At 45.4% G+C, this 25,908-nt stretch overlaps 1 protein-coding gene and 1 non-coding gene across 2 annotated transcripts in view; one reads left to right on the forward strand and one right to left on the reverse strand.

Annotated features, from left to right (window-relative positions):
- Window positions 1-746: 746 nt before the first annotated feature.
- Window positions 747-25,908, forward strand: part of Pde8a (phosphodiesterase 8A) — a 131,204-nt gene continuing 106,042 nt past the window's right edge. The window contains exon 1 of the mRNA XM_036185704.1: window positions 747-1,559. Within this exon, the coding sequence (XP_036041597.1) occupies window positions 1,380-1,559 (180 nt within the window). The 5' untranslated portion in view covers window positions 747-1,379. The remainder of the gene's footprint in view (window positions 1,560-25,908) is intronic.
- Trnak-cuu lies at window positions 14,873-14,945 on the reverse strand. Its single transcript has one exon. It is a non-coding gene; the product is annotated as a tRNA-Lys (tRNA).

Raw genomic sequence — 25,908 nt, forward strand, 5'->3', positions numbered from 1 at the left:
GGCGTCGCCCTCCAGCTTCGGCCACACAGAGGCCAAGAGACTCCTCCGGAGTTACACAGCTAGGCTGTCAGCACGTGAGGGCTGCCGTTCTGACAAGCGGGGTCCTCACAGGCCGGATCCCTGCTGGAAGGGCGCACACCCCTTCCTTCCCTTGGTTCTGACTCGTGGGACTGTTGAACCTGGAACTGTCCTTGGGTTAAGAGGACCGGCCTTCCACGAACTGCAGCTTCCAAGCCTCGCAAGCCGCACCGATCCGGGTGCGTGCACCCAGAGGCGTGACGTGCCAGGTCCTGGAGCAACCTGCTGTCCCTGTTAATACCGTCTGGGACCTGGAGTGTGGTGCCCCCAGGGACTTCTGACCACTTCGGAATGAAGTCCTTCCAACCGGCCTCTTCCCGGATGACATAGCTCCAAGTCTCAAACCCACAGTGATCTGACAAGTGATCGAACCTGGTGTCGTCCCTCCCTCCCTGCCCCCGAAGCAGTATTGCTGGGTATCTTTGAGCCAGTCCCTTCCTTTCTCTGGGCACGCTGGCTGGACGCCCCTGCGGTCGCGGCCCGCGCATGCTCCTGGACGGGCGGCACCGGGTGCGGGCGGCGGGCGCCCCAGCTGCTTTGCATTGACGCCAGCAGCCGCTGGAGGTCACCGCTGGGGGCTGGGCGCGGCGCGTCGGCCGCAAGACGCGGCCCGGAGCCCGGAGCCCGGAGCCCGGAGCCGGGCCGCGCCACAACGCCCCGCTCGCTCGCGCAGCCGCCTGGGCGCTTCTCGACGGCGCGGCCCGAGTGGAGCCGAGGCGCTCGCTCCCCCGCGGCGCGCCGCTTCCGCGCGCCTCGCATCCCGTAGCGCGGGGTGCAGCGGCGGAGGGTTAGGCTTCCCAACCGTCGCCCGCCGGGGGTTGAAGGAGCGGGCGCCGCCACGCGAGCGCCGGTTCCTCGAGAGTCGGACGAGGCGAGGGCGGCGGGGTGCGAAGGCGGCGCGGGCTCGCGGCTCCCGGTGGCGAGAGCGCAAATCTCCTCCCCCGACATTCCCCGGAAGCGCGCGGTGGCCGCGGCGCGCGCGGCGGCGGCGGCGATGTGAGGGAGACGGCGGCGGCTCCGGCCCCAGGAAGGGCATGTTCGGAGGGGCGTCCGCCGCGCGCCTCCCGCCCCAGCGCCCCCTCCCCTCAGCCGCCGCGCCCGCAGCGCGATAAAAGAGGTGGCCGCGCTTCCTGACGCGAGACCCGCGCTCGCTGCCGCCCGCCCGCCCGCCCGCTCGCCAGTTCAGGCCGCGATGACACGGCGCCCGCGGCGGCCCCGAGGCGCCGGGCGGGCCGTTTGCTGACCGGATCGCTGCTGCCCGCCAGCGTGTCCCCGCCGCCGCCGCCGCCGCCGCTGCCAGCATGGGCTGCTCCCCGAGCATCCACAGATCCGACAACCGAGCGGCGAACCACAACGTCGAGGACGAGGACGCCCCGGGCCCCGCGCCGCCCCGGTCTAGACAACGACGGCGGTCAACCGCGCCCGGCTCCGGCCGCGTCAGGCTCGTGGAGCCTCAGCCTCGCAACGGCGGCGCCTCGAAGGTGAGCAGCACCGGGAAGGTGGCGAACGCGGGGCCGCCGGGGCCCTCTAGGCGGCCGTTGACCGACGCCAGCCGCCCGCTCGGCGCACTGTCGCGGGCGGGCCGGGGCTTAACGGGGCTGGGGACGCGCGGTCCAGCCCGAGCCGGGGTGGCGGCGTCCGTCCGTTCCCTGGCCAGATCGGACGCCTAAGAGTCCGTTTCTTCCCAGCGGGGTGGGTGGGGGACCCTGGGTGGGGGATCCCCGAGATAGGCTGGCATGTCCCCCATACGGTAAACCAGGGTGCACTTGGCTCTTGCGGTTCCCAGGGAAGAAGGGGAGGGCTGTCGGCTCTGGGAAGGGTCTTGGACGCGACCCCCCAGCACACACACCCTGCCTAGCTTATCCCAACCCCTGACCCCTCTTGGCACGCGCAGTTTCGCTTTCCCACTCCTTCGGGACTGTAGAAATGTAACCTGGAACATCGGTTTGGCTTCACTGCACATGTTATCTGAAGTTCAGGTTTATTAGCATACGTGTGGTATTTAAAGCCTATGGAATTAGAAAATACTCCCGGAGACGTGAGCCTTGAAGGATTCAGCGGGGCAAAGTTAATCTTTTAGGGAGGCAGTCCGACTGGGACTCAGAGGGTTTTTGTTGTTGGTTTTCACTGCGTGTCTTCCCTAGCGCCTTTTGCCTCAGCTTTTATCCAAAGTTTCGAGGGCTAAGGTTTTCCCAGGGAGAGAGAAAAGTTCACCGAGGCACGCAGCAGCAGCAGCAGCAGCAGCTTTCCACTTAATTTGGGATTGTAGAGTGACACACACCTTAGGCGCTGGCTTGTGCTTCACTAAGGAGTCAGACGAACTCTGAGTGTGCCCTGTTGGAACATCAGCCCCTCGTTACCAGCAGGTTTTGGAAGCATGCTTCTTGCTTACCGAGTACGGCAGAACCTCCCACATTTGAAGGATGTTGTTGATTTGCCTGTCTTAAAAATTTTCAGCTATCATTATAGTACTTTTTCTGTATGAAAGGGAAGATCGTGTTCAGTTTTCCATACTGGAGGGATTGCCCCGCCCTAACCACGACGCTGAGGGAAAATTCAACCTTATTCTGATTATCAGGAGTTGAATTCTTTCCCCTGTAAAGAAACCTGTGACAGTTAAGAGTTTAGATTGTTAGGCCAACTGCGTTTGATGAGGAACTTCTGCATGAAGCCCCGCAGACTGACAGACCAGACACTAGAGATGAGATAGAATGTGGGAGACTTAACCACGGTCACAGTTTACACCCGGATCTAACATTGGGTGTTTGCATTAGCCAATATTAAATTCCAACATCATCCTTTCCGTGAGACACCTTTCTTCCTACAGGCCTTTTTGTGGTGGCCTGGTGGTCTTAAAATTTCCACTGGGCATCTTGTGACCTTCTCCTGTACAGCAATTTGCTCTTCTGCCATCCTGTGTGTTCTGGACTTCAGAGTTCCTGCTCCAAGTATTGTGTGCTGACAGACCTTTGCCTGGGTTATGGCCTAGACAAGCGAGTTCATCCTTACAGTGGTTAGCCTCGTGGCATGCATATAATAGGTGCTAAATAACTATTGTTTGTTTTTTTTATTCTTAACTCACTGATAATTCTATCACTGCAGTTTGTGTCTATAAAACATTTAAGATAGAGGAGGAGACAAATTACAAATTCCAGTAGCACAACCGATAGAGATGAAAGCTCCTCCCATGCTTTACTCCTGGGTTGTCCATACTGACTCCACATCTCAGTTACACATAGTTAGGTTAGGCATATCAGGCAATAGAGCAGAAGTTATTACAGCTTTTCTTTAGTTCAGTATTTCTTTTCTTAAAATTAAGATGTAAATGTACTCTGGAAGTTGAAAAATACACATTAGAGAGGAAAAGCTTTGGCAAGATCAAATTATAAGTAACTTACTTCTTTATTAGTATCTTATGAGCCTATGGTAGTTCATTAAAAATATTCCTGGAGCTGGGAGCTTGGAGATAGCTTAGATGGTAGAGTGCAGTCAGGCGAGAATGCAGACCTGCATGCTGAGGTGCCCAGCACCACACAAAAGCTGGGCATTCACCTTAACCTAGTGCTGCGGCTGGAGTGGGCAGGAGACCGGCAGATCCCCGAGCTGCTGTCCAGGTGACCTAGCCACGGGTCAGCTCTGGGTTCAGCCAGAGACCTTGTCTCAAAAATCATCCATAGAGGCGGACCCTCTGGCCTCCACACGAAGGGATACAGGCACATGGGCACAAACTTGCACACATACGTGTGCTTGTGCATGTATTCATTCTTTATAATGCAGATTCAGGTATATGTGAGTGAATTTAAACAAGAAATTCAGTGGAGAAAGTTTTATATTCCTGTAGCTTACATTAAATAGTTCCTCAGTGTTGCTGAAGGACTGATTAAATACATTTCAGATTGAACAGTTTATAGTTCACACTGTGATAGATTTCATATGTAATTCCATGCAGCAGTCTGTGGACCGTAACAAGTATTACACAAATGAAGCGTTCTGTGATCAAATCAGTTTGAGGAACTCAGTAAGTTCAGAGGAGTTCCTGCCTCCCTCCTGGCCTCTCTTCTGTCCCTGTGCTCTCTCTCCCTTCTGACAGTGTTTTGGTGTGGTGCCCACAGTGGCCTGGGACTTGGGGTCCTGCTGTCTCCGCTTGCTTCCCACCTTCTGGTGCACTGTAGGTGCATGCCCCTGACACTGGTTTCAGCCAAGTTGTTTTTTCTTTTTTCTTTTTTAAATGCAGGACTTGTCAGAGTCAACTTTTTAAAATACCTTGTGATCTTCCAAAGGGTGTTTAGAGTTGCATTTCCTTGACCTCTTTGATTATCCAGCCCATTTCTTAGGCTCTGATTCCTGCCATGAGATTGTAGCATTCAAAGTACAATGAGTATCCCTAACAGCGGGACTCAACAAATATGATTCAGTTCTTAATGACTCCAAAGGTGCTTTAGGATCTGCTAAACATTGGGAGGTGAGTGTATGAATCTATCTAAGTATACCTGAAAATGCTCTGGCTGTTTGTCTATCCAGGAGTTATATAGCCTGTGTGGTTACAGAGAATGAGTGCTGTGTTCAGCTTGCACACTTACACTTTTATTTGTGATAGTGTGAGCTTCACCTGGAACATTTCAATATTGTCTTGTCAGTTTGATTCTGTTTCCCTTTTCCTTAGTGGGGACTTGAGGTACCCTTGGAACATTTGGGCGTGGGGAAAGAAGTGATGGAGATCTATTCACAAACACCAAGTGGACTGCTGATGGTTGGTGCCCTCTGCTCTCAGCCATCCTCATCAGCTTTGTGAGGTGGGCAGACAGACATGCCTCTTTTTGCTCTCCTGTATAGGCCTGGTACACAGTAGACCTCTTCCCATAGACAGTTGTTGAATTGTAGGATTGTGTGAATCCCTGCAAGTATGAAATCTCCCCTGCTCATAGAAAGGAGAAACAGACAAGAGTTTCAACTAGATCGGAGGTTGCAAAGTTCAAGATTGCTTTTGTGGGAGTCCCTGGTTGTTGCTCCCCAGAGAGTTGTACCCAGGGGATAAGAGATATCCATTCTAGTGGGCCTTGTTGTTTGTGGTTATTTTTTTGTTTGTTTTGTGAGGCCAGGTCTCACTATATAGCTCTAGCTGTCCTAGACTGGCCTTGAACTCAGGGGCCTGCCTATGCCTACTGAGTGCTGGCATTAAAGGTGCAGCGCCATTTCTCCATGTTGGTGTTTTATAACGTTGTGAGGGTTATAACGTTGTGTGTGTAGTACAGCCTGGTGGGCAGTACACAGCAGGACCAAGTGTCACTGTCCCCATCAGAACTCCCTCAGGGTCTGCGGATGCTCCAGTTGGTCTATTTCCGCCTTGCTCCTGGAATTCTCTTTTTTCTCCTTTTGCTTTTCTCTGACCGTTCACTGTCTTCCTCTCCCTCTTCCAGTCTTCCTCCTTGACCTTCCTACCAACCCCCTTTCTTCACAGAACTGGCCAAACTAGCCATTTTTGTCAACCAAAATAAACTGACTTCTTAGTTATAATTATCATCTACATTAGAATAAAATTGGTTGTCTGATGTTAATTTATAAAAAAACAATCACATCTATGTTTGTTAAATTAAGCAATTTTCTCTTGGTGTGTCACCTGATTTTGTTTCTTTACTGAAATACACTGACAGTTTCCCTCTGCAGGTGTAGTTGAGAAAACAAGATCTAACTTTGTGCTCCTATTGTGATATGATACAGTTTATCTCAGGAGGGCGGGATGGTGAGTTTGCACACTACTGTGTTCTTACGACTTTCCGTATATAGAGTCTTTTACCAGGCTTAGCTGTGAGGAATTAAAAAAATATTTTCTTGAAATCCTGTTATATACATAAAATGCTTTGCATTGATAATTGCCTGTATATAATATTTCAAAAATATTTCCCACTCTCAGAAACATTCAGTAACTTGGCAGAGAACAAAATCAGATAACACATGAAGAGAGAATTGCTTTAATTTAGGCAAGCATAAACACATGCAAATTAAGATCAGGAAACAAGCTTTACTCTAAAATATATACACACCAAGCAACTGTAATGTGTGTGTATAAACACAGTACTTTTGTCATTACCTCCATAAATTGAACTGTGATTCGTAAGAATGATATTATGTCAGGATCCCATCACCTGTCCTGGGTCAATCTTGATCTTTTCCATACTGAAGTGAAGCTTTCTGATGGGGCCCGTGGTCCCTTCTGACTTTTATACTCCTTTTGAAGTGACAGTTCCCCCTTACATGGCTTGCTCATTTAGATTGAGTTCTTGAGCAGGGGTAGGTTCATGATGTGAGGGTGACATCTCAGAATCACCTAAAATGTTTTAAAGGACAGATTATTTCAGAAAGTTAAAACAAAAAATAAAATTAAAGAGCAGAGGAAGTGTTAGGAGTAAGCCCCAGTCTGGCCCAAGGCTGGTGGTTCCTCAGTGGTGAGGTAACAGAAAGCAGTGGACTTGTTCTTGGATGCAGACTGTCTCGGTTAGTAACCCTTGCCATCTCTTGGATGCTCTCTACTTTGTCATCCTGCACTTGTACTACATGTGTTACAGATGCTATCGCCTCTGATCTTTGCAACCTCGGGAGATGGCTGACGCCATTTTCTCTTTTGCAGTGAAGGCACCAGTGGTTTGAGACTCACCCAGGGCCATATAATCAAGCTGGAGTCAGAACACATTACTCCTGGCTCTCAACCTACAGACTGTGGCTCTCTTAACTGCCTATTTCATTCCTCCTGCTATGGACTCCCTTCCAATAGGCCAGTGGTTCTCAGCCTTTGGGTCATAACCCTTCTGGGGGTTGAATACCCCTTTCACAAGGGTCACCTCAGACCACTGGAAAACATGGATATTTACATTATGACTCAAAAATAGCAAAATTAGAGCTATGAAGTAGCAACAAAACTAATTGTATTGGTTGGGGGTCAAGACAACACACTATAGTAAAGGGTCACAGCATTGAGGTGTTGAGAACCACTGCAGTATGATATATATATATATACTGTATATATATACTGAGAGAGAGAGAGAGAGAGAGAGAGAGAGAGAGAGAGACCTAGGTTTTTGTTTGTTAAAGATCATTTGTTATTTTTATTCTTAAAATTTTTTTTATGTGCATTGGTGTGAAAATGTCAGACCCCCTGGAACTAGAGTTACAGACAGTTAGGGGCTGCCGTGTGGGTGCTGGGAATTGAACCAGGGTCCCTTGGGAGAGCAGGTGGTACTCTTAACCACTGAGCCATCTTTCCAGCCCCCTCATTTATTTATTTAATGTGCCTGAGTGTATATCTATGCACTGTACACATGCAATGCCCAGGGAGGCCAGAAGATGTTGGATCCCCTGGAACTAGAGTTACACAAGAGTTGTGAGCCACTGATATGCGTGCTGGGAACTGAACCTGGATCCTTTGGAAGAGCAGCCGGTGCACTTGAGCACTGAGCCATCTCTCCAGCCCCAGTCACCTGAGTTTTTATGGGCTGTCCTGAAGTTGTGTTTCTGTGATGTTGTTAGGTCTTCATTTACTGAAGATGCTGGGTATGCCCTGCTTTAAGTTCCTGTGTTTAGAAGTTGTAGCTAGCTCAGTCCTCCCAGTTATCTACAAAATTAGCTATCCATTCTCCAGTCTGTCCTCTTTGCTGTCTGAAACCAACTAAAGAATCCCTAGGGACTCTTGCCTTACCCCTCCTCAGGCTACAGACTGCCTTCCTTAGCTTGGCTCTCCAGGTGCTGTGTGTGACCTTTGCCCTTTGCCCGGTGTGCTTCTCCCCCAAGGCTTGCATGTAGGCACCCTCCCAGGCATACTCCAGGTCCAACAAAGGCTTTCTTGAGCCCCTGACAGGGCTTGCACTTTAAAGGCCTAGAAGTGCTTCTCCCGGGGCCCTTGCCTGGAGTGTAGGCTGCTCGAGGACAAGGACTGTGTCCTAGTTCCATGACAGATCCTACATGCTGGGCACACTCTAAAGTATTTGGATGAATAACCCCAGCTTTGAGTCTGGTAGGGCTTTTTGTTCACATTCCCTAGGTCTGTCTCATCTTATTTAAAGTTAACAAAAATGGCTAGGGTGTGTTGCACGTGTTTTAACAAAAAGCTGAAACACCCTTGAGCCAGTGATTAATCTGTCAGGTTATTAGTAAACTTTGTCTCCAGTTTTGGCCATGTTTAAGCTGAGCAATGCTTCTGGGTCCCCTCCTTCTGTTCTACTTTTGTTCTGCTGTTTGTAGGAAGTGGTGGAATATCATGTTAGAGCACTGTTTTGACAAGTTTTATGCTGCTGTTTCTCAGCTACAAGCATGAACTGCAGTCTGTCCATCCACACAGACAGGAATGATGTTGCAAATTTCCCCTGAACTGGGGTGTGAGTTCAGAGGACTCAGGGGTGCTTTTACTCTGATGGCTTGGAAACATACCTCTTGTTTGCTGAGCTCACTTGCTGTCACTCTCTTTCCTATCCTGCCTGCCTGCCTCAGCTCCTTTCCCAGTGCTAGTGGACAGCCCAGAGCCACCCCCATGCTGTCCTTAGGTGTTTGGAGTTGATGGCGGCTCCCCAGTGAGGGATGTGGAAAGAGTATAGGAGGAGGGGCTAGAGCCGTGGCTGACATCAGGGATTGCTGATATAATTGGCACATCCTGATCTTGTATCTTCTCAACTGTAGGAGACTAGAGAGGGGCAGGGATGTGGCTCTGTGGTTCAGTGGTAGAGCAATTGTCTAGCCTGTGGCAGGGCCTGGGTTCAGTCTCTAGCAATTCCTCTCACACACAAATAAAAGAAAAACAAACAAACAAACAAAAACAAAAGGAGACTAGAATGCCAGACTTATGGTGAGATTACTTATATGTCTTTAACAGTGTTTAATTGTAACATGTGAGGATCGACCATTTTCATTTTCCCCCTCGGTCAGTGCTGGTGAGCAAACCTAGGACTCTGTGAATGCTAGGACAGGTACCTTTCTGTTGTCTTTTTTACTTATTTTAAAACTGACTTTGCTTGTGTGCTTGTTCACACATGTATGCATGTAAAGGTCCGGGGACAGCTTATGGACATTGATGTTCTTCCACCACATGGCTCTCAGGGACTAAGCTCATGTAGTGAGGCTTGGCAGCAAGAGCTTGTACCCACTGAGCCACAGAGGCAGATGAATCCTCCCTCCCCCTTCTCTCTCTCTCTCTCTCTCTCTCTCTCTCTCTCTCCCCCCTCTCCCCTTTTCTTCCCCTCCCTCCCTCTCTTTCAAGATTTATTTAGGCTGAAAGTGGTGATACACACCTTTAATTCCAGCACTTTGGAGGCAGAGGTAGGCATATCTCTGTGAGTTCCAGGACAGCCAGTGCTACATAATGAGACCCTGTTTTAGGAAAAAAAATTGTTTTAATTATGTGTATGTGTGTGTCTCTGTGCACCTGAGTGCAGGTATCAGAAGTGGCCAGAGGCATTGGATCCTCTGGACTTGTTGTTATAGGCACTTGTGAGCCATCTGACATAAACGATGGGAACCGAACTTGGGTCCTTGTAAGGACAGTACTCACTCTTAGTTTCTGATCTATGTCGCCAGCTCAAAGGACATCTTTCTTTCGGACATAGATTTCTTTTTTTTTTAAAAAAAGATTTGTTTTTTATTTTCATTTTTTGTGTGTAGGTGTTTTGCCAGTGTATATATCTGTGCACCATGTATGTGCCGATGCCAGAAGAAGGTGTCAGATCTCCTGGAACTGGAGTTAACAGACAGTTGTTAGCCACCATATGGGTGCTGGGAATTGAACCTGCGTCATATATAGTATGTGTGTCTTCAGGTCTCAGTAAGCAAGTTCCATAAGGTATTTATGATAAAGGGAAAGTTGATAAAATTCAACTAAGTTAAAAAATATAGATCTTATCAAAAGAGAATGAAAATCAGTGCCGCTGACTCAGATATTTGCAGTGTATAGTATCAATAAAGGATCAGTATTCAAAATATGTATGGTTCTTCCCATTAGGTAAGAGAAAGACAGCCATTTGAAAAACATGCTACTAAAAGAGGAAATTAAGCCAGTGGTGGCGGCACATGACTTTGATCCCAACACTTGGGAGGCAGAGGCAGGGGATTTCTGTGAGTTCAAGGCCAGCCTGGTCTACAGAGCTAGTTCCAGGACTGCCAAGGCTACACAAAGACACCCTATCAAAAAAAATCAAATTGCTAATAAATCTACAAAAGGAATTTCAATGTTCTTTGGGAAATGCAACTATAAATACAGTGAAATAAGTTTTAGACATTTTCAGACCCATTAAGTTGGCAAACATTTAAAAATCTGATAGTCTTTGAGGAACTCTGTATAGGGGAGAAGAGGGGGAAAGCCTGAAAATCAGGATAAGGAGTTTGAAATCCATTTTATAAACCTCATACAGCTCCAAAGGCTTTTTCATTTCCAGAGGGTATTAAGTGATAAATATATTTCACAAAGATTGTTTCAGGCAGAAATTTCAGTGGTGGGTGAAAGGAAAGTCAGGTGGGTGCTGTCCAGGTACTGTTGTCCAGGAATAAGATGCAGTTGGGTATAACTAACATTTACATAGTGGCTTGGGAATGGAGGGAATGAACAAAGAAACATCTAACAGTCTAAGGACAGATTGGATTTGGGGAATGAAGGGAAAGGAAGTGGAGGGTGACTCAGAGGTTGGGATTTACCAGCTTAGAGGGATGATGATAACATGCCACAATTTGTCCAGTGCTCTATGGGCTGCCAATGCTATTTCTGCACATCACCTCATTTGATGTTCTCCAGGCCCCTGTGGAGTAGAATGGAGGGATTTTATTTCCCTTGTTTAAGATTGAAAGAAGCAGATATTAAAAGAGCTAGAATGACTTGTTGAGCTTGGTGATGACCAGTTACAGGAGCAGGTTCACTGTAGCAGTATAGGCAGATGTCAGTGAAAGAGAGCTCAGGAAGGAAGCATTTGTTTCCCATAAAAGCCATTCTTGGCTTTTGCTTCTTTGTTCATTTTATAAAACTACACTTCTGCTTTTTCTTGTATAAATTCTGGTTATTGCAGGGAGCTTGAAAAATATACACAATAACAAGGATCATTTAAGTTGCAAAAGCACTTAAACTGCACCCAAGTACTCGACTATAGGTTCTGTGTTCTTTTATTATGGAAGCAATGTTTATGCATTATAGAAAATAGGCAAATGTTACAGTGTAGTTTTCACTGTCTTGAAATTATTTGCTACAACATGTTAGTATGTATATTCATTTTTCAGTGAAATTGGTCATACAACACATGATTGTAGTTCATTTTTGCTAGATATGGGACCTAGGGCCTTGTGTGCTCTAGGAAAGTACTCTGCCACTGAGCTACACTCTACTTATACTTAAAAACTAGTTAGGGGCTGGAGAGATGTCTCAGTGGTTAAGAGCACATACTGCTTGTGTAAAGGACCCAGGTTCTGTTCCTAGCACCCAACCAGGGAGGCTCACAACCACCTGTAACTCCAGCTCTAGAGGATCATCAGATCCTAGGGAATTCTGGCCTTCTTGTACATCTGTACCCCTGCACAATTCTTGCGCACACACACACACACACACACACACACACACACACACCTAATTAAAAATAAAATCTTTTTAAAAATGATGATGAACAAGCTTGTGATTTTAATAGCTTTAGGTATACAGTTCCTTAGTGTTAAGTTCATTGACAGAGTTGTGCAGCTGTTGACACCAGCCAACTCTGGGACTTTTCCATCTTGTAAAACATCCAAAATAATACCTGCTAATCTCCTCTCTGCCCTGGAAAACTCCATTTTACTTTCTGTCTCTATTAATTTGACTACAGATACAGATACAGATTTTGTTTTTTTGGGACTGGCTTATTTCACTTAGCATAATGTTCTCAAGGCTCATTTCTCTTATAGTATATATCAGAAATTATTTCCTTTTTAAGGTTGAATAATATTCTATTGTATGTGTTACCACATTTATCCATTGATGAACACTTTGATTGCCTTTATCTTTTGACAATTTGAATAATGTTGATAGGAATATGAACATACAAATGTCTATTTGAGTCCTTTCTTTCAATTCTTTTGGATATATAACCATAAATGGAATTGCTGGATCATGTGGTAACTCTCCTTAATTTTTAAAGGTACCACTCATTAAATAAATACATATTATTTGGCAGTATAGTTCTTCTCATCTAATAATCTGCACATTTACATTTCATTAATTTATAAAAATAGCATTTAATACCTATTTTATATACCTTACTAGTTTCCTTTATAATTTCATAAATGTCCTGCCTTGCATCTGCTCATGATCATTTACTTTTTTTAAAATCTGGAACATACACATATTCTTCTTAAGGAGACCCTACCAGTCATGCCCAAACTTGCTTCCCTGAGCTATCAATTCTCTCTCATTCTACATTCTGTAATTCTTTTTTTTGAGTGCATGGAATATGTACAAGTCTGTGAGCAGAAGCCAGAGGAGAGTGTCAGGTGTTCTCTGACTACTTTCTGAGTTGTTCCATCAAGGAAAGGTCTCTCCTTGAACCTGGGCTTGTGATTTTTAGCTAGGCTGGCAACCAGCAAGTCCCAGCAATCCTATACCTGTCCCCCATAGTGCTGGTTACAGGCCCATGTGAGACCTCTCTAGATTATAGTAGTCGGTGCTGGGATCTGAATTCAGATCCTCAGAGTGGTACAGCAAGCTCTGCTAACCGCTGAGTCATCTCTTTAGTTCCATACAGACTTCTGCATTTCTTATAAATCAGAAGTTGTATCTAAAATAAATTCAAGTTAAATATTTTGTTTAGACTGTATTGTTGGTGATTCATGAATTGTATCAGAAGACAAAGTCTGACTGAGCCACTGTCACAGACGCTCAGGTTGAATGGGGCAGGATGACTGCCATGTCTCCCTGCTGTTGAGCCTTGCTCCTATTACGCTCTGGATGACTGCCCCTAAAGACACACACATTAAAGACTTGGTCCTTGACCTCTGGAGCTGTTGGGAGCTGATGGGACCCGTAGGAGACAAGGACTTAGTAGGGGAAAGGTTAGGTATGGAGGGCACGCCCTTGAAGGAGATATTGGGACCTCAGCTCTTCCTTTCCTTTTTACCTCTTGGCTGCCGTGATGTACTGCCTTCTTCCTAACCTAGAAGCAGTAGTTCCAACTGGCCATGAATATAAACCTTTCAAACCATAAGCCAAAATAAATCTTTCCACCTTAGGAGTTGTTTATTTCAAGTATTTTGTCACAGTGGCACTTGACACTGTGTGAATGTTCACCATCAGCTATTCAGCTACGGCCTTTTCCTCTTCTTTAAGAAGGAATTGACGATTATTACCTAAAAAATTCTAATTAGAGCTCATAAATGACCTTACTTTTTTTTTTCCCCCCCGAGACAGGGTTTCTCTCTGTAGCTTTGGAGGCTATCCTGGAACCCACTCTGTAGACCAGGCTGGCCTTGAACTCACAGAAATCCGCCTGCCTCTGCCTCCTGAATGCAGGGATTAAAGGCATGCGCCACCACTGCCCAGCTAAATGATGTTTCTTTAACTCAGTTCCTTTTCTACATATAGCTTCTTTCTTTCTTTTTTTTACGTTTATTTGTGTGTGCGTATTGCATATATTATTCATATTAGTAATACTTTTTTCCTACATGTGCATAGACGTTTTTAATGACAATGATGTTGTTGTTGTTTCGGTGCTCGGAGGCTTTAGGCACTCTACCACTAGTATAGCACCAGACCTAGATGTAAACTTGGAGTCAGTACTTCTGCAGGGCTCTGTGTCTGGGCTTTAAAACTTAGCAACACGTTGCAACTGTTTCCTGTATCATTAAGTTTTTTCCCTCAAGGTATAACTTAAGTTACTAATGCTGCTATGGGTGTCATAGCATAAGTCTTTTCACATCTGTGGTCCTTGTCTGGATTTATTCTTAAAAACTTGAATCAGATGGCTTAGTGGTTAAGAGCACTGACTGCTATTCTTCCAGAGGACCCAGGTTCAATTCCCAGCATCCACATGGCAGCTCACAACTGTCTGTAACTCCACTTCTGGGCACCTGATACCTTCCAGTGCACATAAAATAAAGTTAAATAAATTGTTAAAAAAAAAATCAATTCTCTTAGGTCAAATTTGAATATATTTTGGTACAGTCTAATGAAAAACATTACGTTGTGTTTAAAAACTATATTTGTAAACCTGGCTCAGATGAGTTATTTTATTGAATTATTTCATTTTTTATAAGAAATTTATTCCTTTTTCTGTTTGTTTGTGTTTTCAAGACAGGGTTTCTCCGTGTAGCTTTGGCTGTCCTGGAACTCCTCTGTAGAGCAGGCTGGCCTTGAACTCCCAGAGATCTGCCTGCCTCTGCCTCCCAAGTGCTGGGAGTAAAGGCCTGCGCCACCACTGCCCAGCAGAATTGTTTTCCTACCAGAACCTTTGACTTGACCATACTTGAGAGGAAACAAAAACTGCAAGGCGTTTAGACAGCATTGTAGTGGGTAGCCATCCTAGCATTGGCCTGGAAGTTCCAACCCCCACTGAAGCTTTGGTAATGGTCATGCCCACAAGGCGGGGCAGAGGAGGAAGCGGAAGACGAAGGATCGGGAGAGCTCTGTCTCTTGGTTCCCGGACTCTGGACGCTGGAGGTAGACCGAGCAGAGTTCTCCAGAGAACACCGCCGGACTGCGCTATACCCTTGCCAGACCCTGTAACCTACCCCTTCATTTGTAAGTTACCCCACAAAATAAACCTCCCTTTTAACTACGTGGAGTGGCCTTAATAATTTAACCAATATCTGGCGCCCAACGTGGGGCACGAACCCACGACCCTGAGATTAAGAGTCTCATGCTCTACCGACTGAGCTAGCCGGGCTTCGGTAATGGTCACGCCCACAAGGCGGGGCAGAGGAGGAAGCGGAAGACGAAGGATCGGGAGAACTCTGCTCGGTCTACCTCCAGCGTCCAGAGTCCGGGAACCAAGAGACAGAGCTCTCCCGATCCTTCGTCTTCCGCTTCCTCCTCTGCCCCGCCTTGTGGGCGTGACCATTACCGAAGCCTCAGTGGGGGTTGGAACTTCCAGGCCAATGCTGGGATGGCTACCCACTACACAGCATGTCCAGAATCACACTGCATGTAATGTGGAGCCAGGGTGAGAACCTTGTATTAACAGTCTGTCCTGTGCCCCTTGGTGTTTTGTGTGTTTGTGGGAAATACTCATGTTTCTTTTTAGAAATTTCCTTTTCAGCTGTATTAGGGATTGGGGATAATATGTCATGTGCGTGAGACAAGCTCTCTGCACTAAGCCCTATTGGTCAGTTTCCTGAGATACAGAGGCATCAAACTGTCCGCATGCCCATCTCACACAGCTTTTCAAACTGTGCTGTTGTGTAGTGGCTTACATGTGTCAGAAACAATGAAGGAACAGAATTCCCAAAACTCCTAAACTTCAATATTTTCAATTCTTCTTTTCTGAAAAAAAAAAAAAAGTTCTTTTTAAAGATCTGTACATATACCTACTTTTTTAGTTTATACTTCATATATAGAGAATTGGAGTTGGCACACGGTGAAGATTATGTTATTATGTAATCATTCATAGACTGGCTAGTTTTTTAAATTGCCTTAACATTTTTCAATAAAAATGGCAGTTTTATTGCTTTTTCTTCTCTAAGCCTTTGTGCTATGTCTTTTGATATTCTGGGGTTAAGAAACAGGGTCTTGGGGGGCTGGAGAGATGGCTCAGCAGTTAAGAGCACTGGCTGTTCTTCCAGAGGACTCAGGTTCAATTCCCAGCACCCACATGGCAGCTCACACCTGTCTATAATCCAGTTCCAGGGGATCAGAATCCTCACATAGACATAAATGTAGGCAAAACACCAATGCACATAAAATAAAAATAAATAAATTTAAGAAAGAAACAAGGTCTTGAAAGGCCAAAAGGCCCAGACAAGATGAGCTATAGTAAAATTTTGATTGGGAATGAGGAAGGCAGGCCTTGTGGTCTGGCAGGATTCTCACAGACTTGGAAGACCTTTATGTAGGTGTTGATAGCTGACCGAGTGAGTAGCATATAGTCATTTTCAGCAGAGGTGAAAACCAGTAATCTCTAGTTTTTGGAGACTAAGAATTAGAAAGCACTTGAAATCCATTATAGGCTTTCTCTCTTCATTTCACCTCTGGTTTCATAAATTTTTACATAGTAAATTTCTTATTATCTTAATCATTTGGCGTACATTTCCCCCTAATGTTTACTGTGGGCTGGATACTGTCGTAGGGTTTTTTTTCTTCTAGCAGTGTGAAGGTGAATAACATAACAAACTCAGAGGAGGACAGGTTTGTCTCTCCTCTGCCCCCGATTCTGCACTGTGTATTCAGAAATCTGAACATACTGCTGTTAGTGTATGGTTGAAGAAGGCAGATGAAGTGGAGTTGAAGACTTAGGCTTGAATTCTGGCTTTGGCTTATTTAACTGTAGGTTGGACACAATCATGTGGTTCTTTGTGAGCCACAGTATTTTGTATTAAAATGCAGGTATGAGAGAGAGTGTGGGGACAGACCTTGTGATCTGTTATGTACCATTTTAGTGGTGGTCTTTCATCTTTGTGCAGAATCCATAGCTGCTGACCAGAAAGTCAGTGGAGAAAGATGCTGTACTATAATTCTTTTAGTGTTGTTAAATATTCTGATAATGGAACTATAAACAAGGATGTGCTGAGGTTTTGGCCTGTAAATGAAAAATAATTTTCATTACCAACAACTATGCTAACCTTGAGATTCCAAAGCTGTTTGTGCAGTGTAGGACAGCGCCAGGGCCCTAGCAAATCTCTGGGTGATCCATGGATTTGGTTCAGGCTCATGGTTCATGGAGCTGGTTTTGTTACGAACTCCTGGAATGGAGGTGGTCCTTGGTCAGGGCCACTGAATCGAACCTGTTCTTTCAGTGTGCAGACACTCAGAGATCAGGATAACAGTACCTGTCCTACAACCAGGCCCCAGCCAGGCTTCCGAGTGTGACCTGCGAGTTGTGCCTGACTGTGCCCAGCAAGGCTGATTGGAAGTCAGCAGGAATTTTGACTCAATGACAGGAAAACCAACATGGGCACGTCAGCTTCTGCCCCAGTGACAGGGTGTACCACCTTCCTGGCAGATGGATATATTCTGTTTGAAGAACTTGGAACCATGCTTCAAGATGGCTCAATGGATGAAGTGTTTTCTGGGCAAGTCTGGTGGCCTGAGTTCAATCCCTGGAACCCATTTAAAAGTGGAAGGAGAGAGCTGACTCAGAAAAGTTGACCTCTAATCTCTGACCTGTGTGCCAGCACCAAAATACACATACAAAAAAAAAAAAATGCAATAAGGGGCTGTATAGCTGAATAGGTGGTTAAGAGCACTGGCTACTCTTCCAGAGGACCTGAGATTGATTTCCAGTACTGACATGGTAGCTAACCACTGCCAATGGCTCCAGTTCCAGGGGATCCTGGATCCAGGAGCTTCTGATGGCACCAGGTATGCACATGGTGAACACTCAGACACACAGGCATGCAAAATACCCATGCACATAAAAATAAATTCATCTTTTTAAAAGCCAGTTTAAAAAAAGAAAATATCGGGCCTGGAGAGATGGCTGCTCTCCCAGAGGACCCAGGTTCAATTCCTAGCACCCACATGGCAGCTCACAACTATATGTACTTTAGTTCCAGAGGATCTGACACCTTTATACCAATGCACATAAAATAAAGTTAAATAAATCATTAAAAAAAACCACTTAAAAAGTAAAAAAAAAAAAAAGAAAAGAAAAGAAAAGAAAAAGAACCTGGAGGCTCCTTGAACTCATTCTTTTGGATTCTTTTTATTTTTAAATTTTTATTAGTATATATTAATTATATAAAATAATGATTTCATTGTGATGTTTTCATACCTGTGTGTGGTGTATTCTGATCACACTCACATATTACGCATTCTTATCCCCTTTCCACTCCCCCTAGTTAATCCTTTTGGATTTTTACCAAGGCTTTGTTACATAAATACAGTTGGCTAAGTCACTGGCCATTTTTCATAGACTCAACTTTCAGTTTCTCTCTCCTCCCCTCTTTTCCCATTTTGTCTTCCCATCTTAGTCAGTGATCTGTTGCTGTCACGAGACACCATGACTATAGCAACTCTTTTAAAGGAAAGCAGTTAATTGGTGTGGCTCACTTACAGTTTCAGAGGTTCAGTCCGTTATCTTCATGGCATTACACAGGCAGAAATGGTGCTGGAGAAGGAGCTGAGAGTTCTCCATCTGGATCCACAGGCAGCAGGAAGAGCCAGACACTGGGCCTGGCTTGGGCTTCTGAAACCTCAAAGCTCACCCCTAGTCACACACTTCTTCCACCAAGTAGTGCCACTCCCTGATGTCTAAGCATTCAATACGGGAGCCTATGAGGGCCATTTCTATTTAAGCACCACACCCCTCCTCCCCTCCCTTCCCTTCCCGTCCTCTTTAGCCACATGTTTGGTTCCCCAGGCAACTAGCCCCCCTCTTACAGTTATCTAAGGCTTTTCATAAATTATCTTACTAACATAAATTTAGGGGAAAGGGCTTGTTATGAATAATACAGCGTTTCTTATACCTTCATATTTATTTTTATTTTTTTATTTTTTTATTTTTTTGTTTTTCGAGACAGGGTTTCTCTGTAGCTTTGGAGGCTGTCCTGGAACTCGTTTTGTAGACCAGGCTGGCCTCGAACTCACAGAGATTCCCCTGGCTCTGCCTCCCGAGTGCTGGGATTAAAGGCATGCACCACCACCGCCTGGCTCATTTTTAGTTGTATCAAACTGGGACACATACTCTTATATCAGGCTGGTCTTTAATTTAGATCTTCCCACCTCAGCCTCCTAGGTGCTGGGATTATAGGTCCTTGTTGCCACACCTAACTTTTTGCCTTTGCCTTTATTTTCCTGGAGCTTCTCCAGAGCTGTTACAGGACAAAAGACCAAATATTATAACAAAAGATATGCTGTAAGCCAGGGACTGTGTTTATTTCTCATATCACAGCTGCACTTTGCTATGTCTGTATTTTTTACTTGGCTTTTTTGAGCTTTGTGAGACATTACAAATATTTTTTTGTCTCATTTTAGGACTTTTCCTGGACCACAGTCATCCCTCATTATGAAAGGGCTTCCCAGTGCTTGTCAGTTTAAGAATTAATCCCACCTTCCTATGTAATGACCATTATTCCTTATAATGACTCTGAGGCAGTTTGCATGTTTCATTGCTGAAGAAACTTTCCATTTAGTCTATTTGGTAAGAGAAGACTGGATAATAGCACAAGGGGAAATCCCATCTGGGTGTGACATAAAAAGAGTGTGTGTTCCAATTTGACCTTCTTACCTCTTTCTTAGGAGGACCTTGTCCATCTCTTTCTCCCTCTTCCCTGGTAGGGACTGTATCTTCAGCTCTTCATTTTATTTTGAGAAGAACTTACTAAGTTGCCCAGGCTGTCCTTGATCTTACTGTGTAGCCCTGGCAGGTCTTGAACTTGTGATTTTAGAGTCTTAGTGTCTTGAGTATCTAGGATTATAGGTCATTACTTCTCATTTTATCAAGTACTTTCATAGTTACTGACTGTTGGTTTTGCATTCCAGTGGCAGTATCACGGCACGATGTATTCTAATGAATCTGCTAACTGTAATTTGGAGCAAGTTGTCCAATCTTATGGGTCTTAATTTCCTTACCTGGTAGTTTGGGCTTTGCTGTTGTGATAGACCAAACAAAATACAAAAGATTCAACCTCCATAGAAGTTTATCAGTACCATCAAATTTAAAAAGATGTTCTTGATCTGTGGGGCCCTCTTTTTTAAGTAGATGCAGAAGTCATGGCTCCTATCAGTGTGGTTCAGTCAGCTTCAACACACGGGTCCCAGGGACACTTCAAGCCTATTTGCATGTCTGGACACTCACAGAATGGGGAAAACATGGAGGGCCATGGGTGAAAGGTTTTCTAGTGTCGGGTTGGAAGGGGTCTATGTTAGTTTGTTCACATTTTCTTGGTCACAGACACACCTCGCATCACCAGAAGTTGGGAAGTGCAGTGTGCCTAGTACCCAGGAGAAGGGAACTGGGTTTGAAGGGTAGCCAGTCTCTGCCACACTTGTCGGTAGTTAACATCATGTACTTTCCCTTTTCATGAACAGGTCTTGTGCAGTCTGGGAGGGATAGAGGTTTCCCACAGCTCCTGTAAGTCCCGACATTTCCCTTGCCCCTTTTTGACTCAGTAATAGGTATATAAACTAGGCTTAAATCAGACTGGTTATAGAATGCCTCTGATCCTGTGCCATCTGTCCAGCCCCTGGCAATGAGGGCAGAGCAACTCATAGAGAACAGCTTAGAGAATTGCAGCTAGAGAGCAGGAGTGTCTCTGGACCTTGCCGGAAGTTCTGCTATCCAACACTAGACTTTGCAGTAGCATGAGTCATTAAACTCACTTCATCACATGATATTTTGAGGTTAGTTTTCTTTATTTACAAGCTTCTCGACTGACACAAGAATTATACAAAGATTACATAATGGAAAAATATCAGGAAGAGGGGAAGGATAGAGCCTGGATCCCCCAAGTTCCACTTCCTGTCCATACTAACCTTCCTGTGAAGGTTAGAGTTTTAGAGCATGCCCAAGCAGGGTTTGAATTGATGTTCTCTTAGTTTGACTTTCCTGAACCCTGGAATTCCAGGTGGGATTATGACACCCCTTAATACTGTTTTTTCCTCTTCCTTTGAAAAATTTACACACTGATTTCTCTCTGATTTGAATGATACAGAGTTCTTTTTTCCTTTTAATAGGTCTCATGTATCCCAGGCTGACCTCAAATCAAGTGTGTCATTGAGGATGACCTTAAACTTCTAGTCATCCTATCTCCCAGAGTGCTAGCATGACAGGCATGTGCCACATCCATGGCTCCTGGCTTCATGCATGCTAGGCAAGTGATCTACCAATTGAGCTACATCCTCTGCCCAAATATGTACTTCTGTTTACTAAAATGAATGGAATGTAGTTGTATATTCATATGTTTTGTTGTAGCAACTTCTCTGAAGCTTGTCTTTTTTTTTTTTCTTTCTTTAAAGCAGGCTCTTACTTGGTAGCCCAGGCTGCCCTCTGCAGTTGATTCTCCAGCCTCTGCCTCCAAAGTGATAGCCCTTGCTTATCTTTTGATTCAGCAGGCATATAAGATATACACTGCAGAATGTATTGGTATATGATTGTTTATTGTAGACGAGTATAGGTTATATATCTACTACTGAGCCAAAAAAGGGGCAAGGGGAATGTCAGGACTTACAGGAGCTGTGGGAAACCTCTATGCCACCCACTGTTCTAAACTCTTTGGAATAGTTCGTGGTATTTGTTGATTTTTATGGCACATCTAACTTGAGAAAAATGCCACATGACATTTCTGAAAGGATACTGACAGAATTATGTGGCACTCATTAAGGCTGTTGGAAATAAACTGGTAAGTATTTAGGGACTGTTGCTCAAGAAGCTTGTTTGCGCAACCAAAAGCTGTTGGCACACAGACACCTCATCCACCTGTGGTGACAGACGTAAACCATGGAAGTCCAGCCTGACTCACTTCTGTCAGAATGTGGAGAGCAGCAGAGGGGCGACATTCTCAACACAGAACTGCCCTGCCTTACTTGGTTTCAACAAGAATTTGAAGCAACTTAAAGACTATGTAGAGAGACAGAGAAAGGGGATCAGGGCCAAGAGAGCACAAAGGTGGACTGATCAGTTAATTCAGGAGCCGGGGCAGTATGTGGAAATGCATGGCTGCCATAGGGACATGCATGGTTGCCTGGGGCTGGCTCACCCATTTGGCTCTGAGTTTCCATAGCCTCACCAAATAGGAGAACTGGGATTTAACTCAGGAGAAATGCAGTCTCCGGGCTGAGGACTAAAGGAACTGCTCTCCTGAGCTCTTTTGGAGGGCCAGGGTTCTTAGTACTGTTTCCTAATGACTGTGCTGGTGAGTGTATGAGGAGCTGAGGAGCAGTGTCAGGGACGTAGAGGAAGTGGAAGCCCTGTTGTGGGAGGTTGTGCACTGAGGTGCCATTCCACAAACCTGTGCGCTGTCTTTCTTCAGCAGGGCTTGGCCACACTTGTGTTATCTTTGCCTAGTTGGATTTAGATCTAGAGTTTTGCATCTTACGGGATGTTTGCTAGTTAACTGTTGCGATGGCAGATGAGGGAGTGAGAGATGGGTGAGTTCGATTGAAGTGACAGGCATGACGGGGTGGGGGGAGGGGGGAGTAGAAGAGCAGGGAAGGGAAGGGCCACTAAGCGTCATTTAAAGGGAATAGATGGCTATGTACTTAAGCTATACAGTGCCCTGGAAGGTGGGTCTGCACACTATACTGTTAATGGCATGTGTGGTAGTGAAGGCTGCAGAAGTTGGCTAGCCAGTCACAGAAGCCCAGCAACAGGCAACAGTATGCTGGGGTGAGGCAGAATGCACAGGTCTGAATTGCTTCTCCACCTGGGTGCCGGCTTCACAGTAGAGTGTAACAAACTGAAATAGTGTACATTTTGGTTACACAGCACTTGTTTTTAAATCCCAGTTTTACCACTTTATACTTGTGGGACCTTGGACAAATTACATAACCTGTCTATGCCCTAGATTTTAGTTCAGGCAAACAAACAAGTCACCTACAACAGAGGAGTGCTCTGAGGATTGAATACATTGATATTGTAAAGCACGTGAGTGGTGCCTAGTACCTTCTGAATATCCTTGAGTTATTACCTGTTATTAGTTACATTTATTCATTTATTATTAATGAGAATATATATCTATATATACACACACAAATACACACACACACACACACACACACACACACACATACATATATATATATAATGAATTGAGAAATTATAGTCTGGAATTGCTTATAGACATCTTGCTTGGTGATGTCCTTAGTGTGGCTATGCAGTGGGACCTATGTAGGTGGAGTTGGGCTACACACCACATAATTAAAGGGAAGGAACTGCGAGGGAGTGGTGTTGCCATGTGACCTTGAAGTTGTCTGGGTAGAACTTGGGGTGAGGAAGGCAAAACCTGAGGCACTGAGATCTTTAACAATACCGATGACCTAGAGGTCAGAAGAAGGAGGCAAGGGTTAGACCGCTGGGTGATGTGGTCCCAAAAGGCTTGGATAGAGGGGTTGTCTGAAAGGAACACCTCTGCGGAGTAGGGTCTGGAAGGGGCAGCTCTGTAGAGTTCTTTTCCAGAACTCTCCTGTAGCTTATGTATGCAGTAGCCCAGTCACAGTGCTGTGACATTGTAATAGTGGCTAGTTACTGTTCCAGTGCTTTGAGAATTCCAGTCTCAGTCTGCTGGTAGCTGCCGGGGACAGCCTGGTTCTTTGAGCCCTCCTTCCTCCCTAAGCTTTGGCTGGCTCTGCTTCTCTCTTGCAGACACTTTGTCAATTCTCTTCCTCTCCCTCCAACCCCAGTCCATCTGGAGGAGGTTAGAGTCCTTCAGCTCCACACTCTGGGCCTTAGCCTGCTCCTAATAACTACCTTGTGGCTGTGCACGCATTCCCAGCTGAACATCCACAGCCTTACCATTCTGAATGCCCTGTCATCTCTGGTCTCTCAACATCTGAGGTTGTCTTCGTGTGTTTTGCTAACTGATTTTCTGACCCTCAACCCGACGGATGAGATCCTGTCACCTGCCATGGAGTTCTTCCTTTTTCCCCGACTCTCCTGCTTGAATCTTAAACTTTTGCCTTCACCCCACCCCACCCTATTGCCTGCTAAGACACTGGCCTTTGCTGGTTCTTCCTGAAGCCTGTCAGCCTCATTGTGTCCTGGGATCAGGCCTCCCTTTTCTTGCCTGAGTAATTAAGTACCTGCCCAGTTCAGTGAGCCTGTGAGACTTCTTGGGCATGTCCTTCTGTCCAGCCTTCCTTTCCTCTTCAGAATCTGTGTTCTAACAGTGAACACATGGGAGAGACAGCCAGAAAGATGGTTCAGCAGGGAAGGGTGCTCACTGACATATTTGATGATTCGAGTTTGATTCCTAGAACCCACGTGGAAGGAGAGAGCCAACTCCCCCAAGTCATCCTGTGAACTCCACAATGTGCTACGGCAAGCATGCACATGTGCACCCCCCGCACTCCTCAGTATATATTAAAGTTTTTTTTTAAAAGGGGGAAAAAAGAAAATGTTCTTCACACAGCTTCTGTTCTTTTATTCTTCCTGATGTGTTAGTTTTTTGTGAGTATGTGATGTTTAGTTAGTATGTGCTAAGGATATTCAAAGTGAAAAAGGATAGGAGAATTGAAAGCTAATTTTTAGTTCATTTCTTTTTGTTTGTTTGTTTATTTTGTTTTTCGAGACAGAGTTTCTCTGTAGCTTTGGAGCCTGTCCTGGACTAGCTCTGTAGACCAGGCTGGCCTCGAACTCACAGAGCACCACCACTGCCCAGCTTTAGTTCATTTCTAAGGCGAAAGGAATCTACTCTACTTCTCTTTTACCTACTAATATACAAGAAGTAGCATGAAAGCAAGCTCTCTTTCCCTGTGAGAGAGACTGTTAGGAAGTTCCTGGGCTGTGGATGACATAAAATGGTTTATAATCAGACAAAGGCATGCTGCTTCTATGTGCATCCCTGTGATCTGGAAGTATGGCAGTCCAGGCTCTCTCTGTAATGGCACTTGTTGTTGTAATGGCTTTCACCTTGTAAAGTTGAGGAATTGGGGAGGTAACCATGGGATTTATGTAAAGGGTACACATGAGGATCTGAGGCTAGAGAAGGACCATTGGCCAGTTTCCTCAGTGCCTTGTTCTCCAGACTCTGAGAGATTATCTTGTCTGTTATGAGAACCCCGCCTAACCACAGGAGAGATGATGTCTGCTGTTAGTAGGGGTTTGTGTTAGTGAAATTACTAGGGAAAACTGTTGGCACTATTTAATGAACTTCAACACAGTCATTTTTCTCTCACCCACCAATTCTCTTTCTAGGCATGTAGCTAACAGAGATGTGTAAATATGCTCGCTACACAATCACACACTAGAATATTACTGCACTATCATTCACACTAGCTAACGACTAGAAATAAGCACAGGATGAAATGCCTTGTAACAATGGAGATGAAAGAACCTTAGTTATACATGAAGGCATGGATGGATTTCATAAGCAGTGTTGAGAGACGGAGGCTAGCCAACACCTTGTGTATTACATGATTTGGTTTATACATAGTTCAAAACCTGGCAGGTGGTGTCTGGAGCCTGGAGGGTATTGACTCTGGGGAGGAGAAGAGGCAGTGATCTGGAGAAGGCACAAAGGCTTCTGGGTTCTGGTAACGTTCTGTTTCTTGACATGGTGGTAGTTATACACACGAGGTCGCCTAAGCTGTAATTTAGGGCACCTTGTTTGCTGTGTATTACCGTCCAGCACAACTTTCTGTTGAAACCCTGTAGTACATACTACAGCTGAGCAATTGTCATCCAATGTGTCCTCCTCAGTCTTTTTGTGCAGTTCCTACTCTTCCTTGGAGAAACATTCTCCAGTGAGCTCCCCTTCCTGTTTACACTGGGTTCAGTTCCCTGCTGATGTTCTGTACTGATGCACTGGTACCCCGATGGCACCTGCCTGTGTGTAAGTGGTTGGTTGCTGGCTTCCTGATGTGGGAGCTCAGGAGAGCAGAGGCTGGATGGGTTTATGCCAGCCATTGTGTCTCCTGGTGCTGCCAGGGCCCTGTCAGTAGAGGCACAGAATGGACTGCCTTCACAGGGAGCGAGTCTGTCCTCCACCCTTTGGCTTTTAGTGTGGGGGGAACACACGCTTGAAGGAGCATGAGCT

This window comes from Onychomys torridus, chromosome 1 (genome assembly GCF_903995425.1).
Source record: "Onychomys torridus chromosome 1, mOncTor1.1, whole genome shotgun sequence".
Classification (NCBI taxonomy): domain Eukaryota; kingdom Metazoa; phylum Chordata; class Mammalia; order Rodentia; family Cricetidae; genus Onychomys; species Onychomys torridus.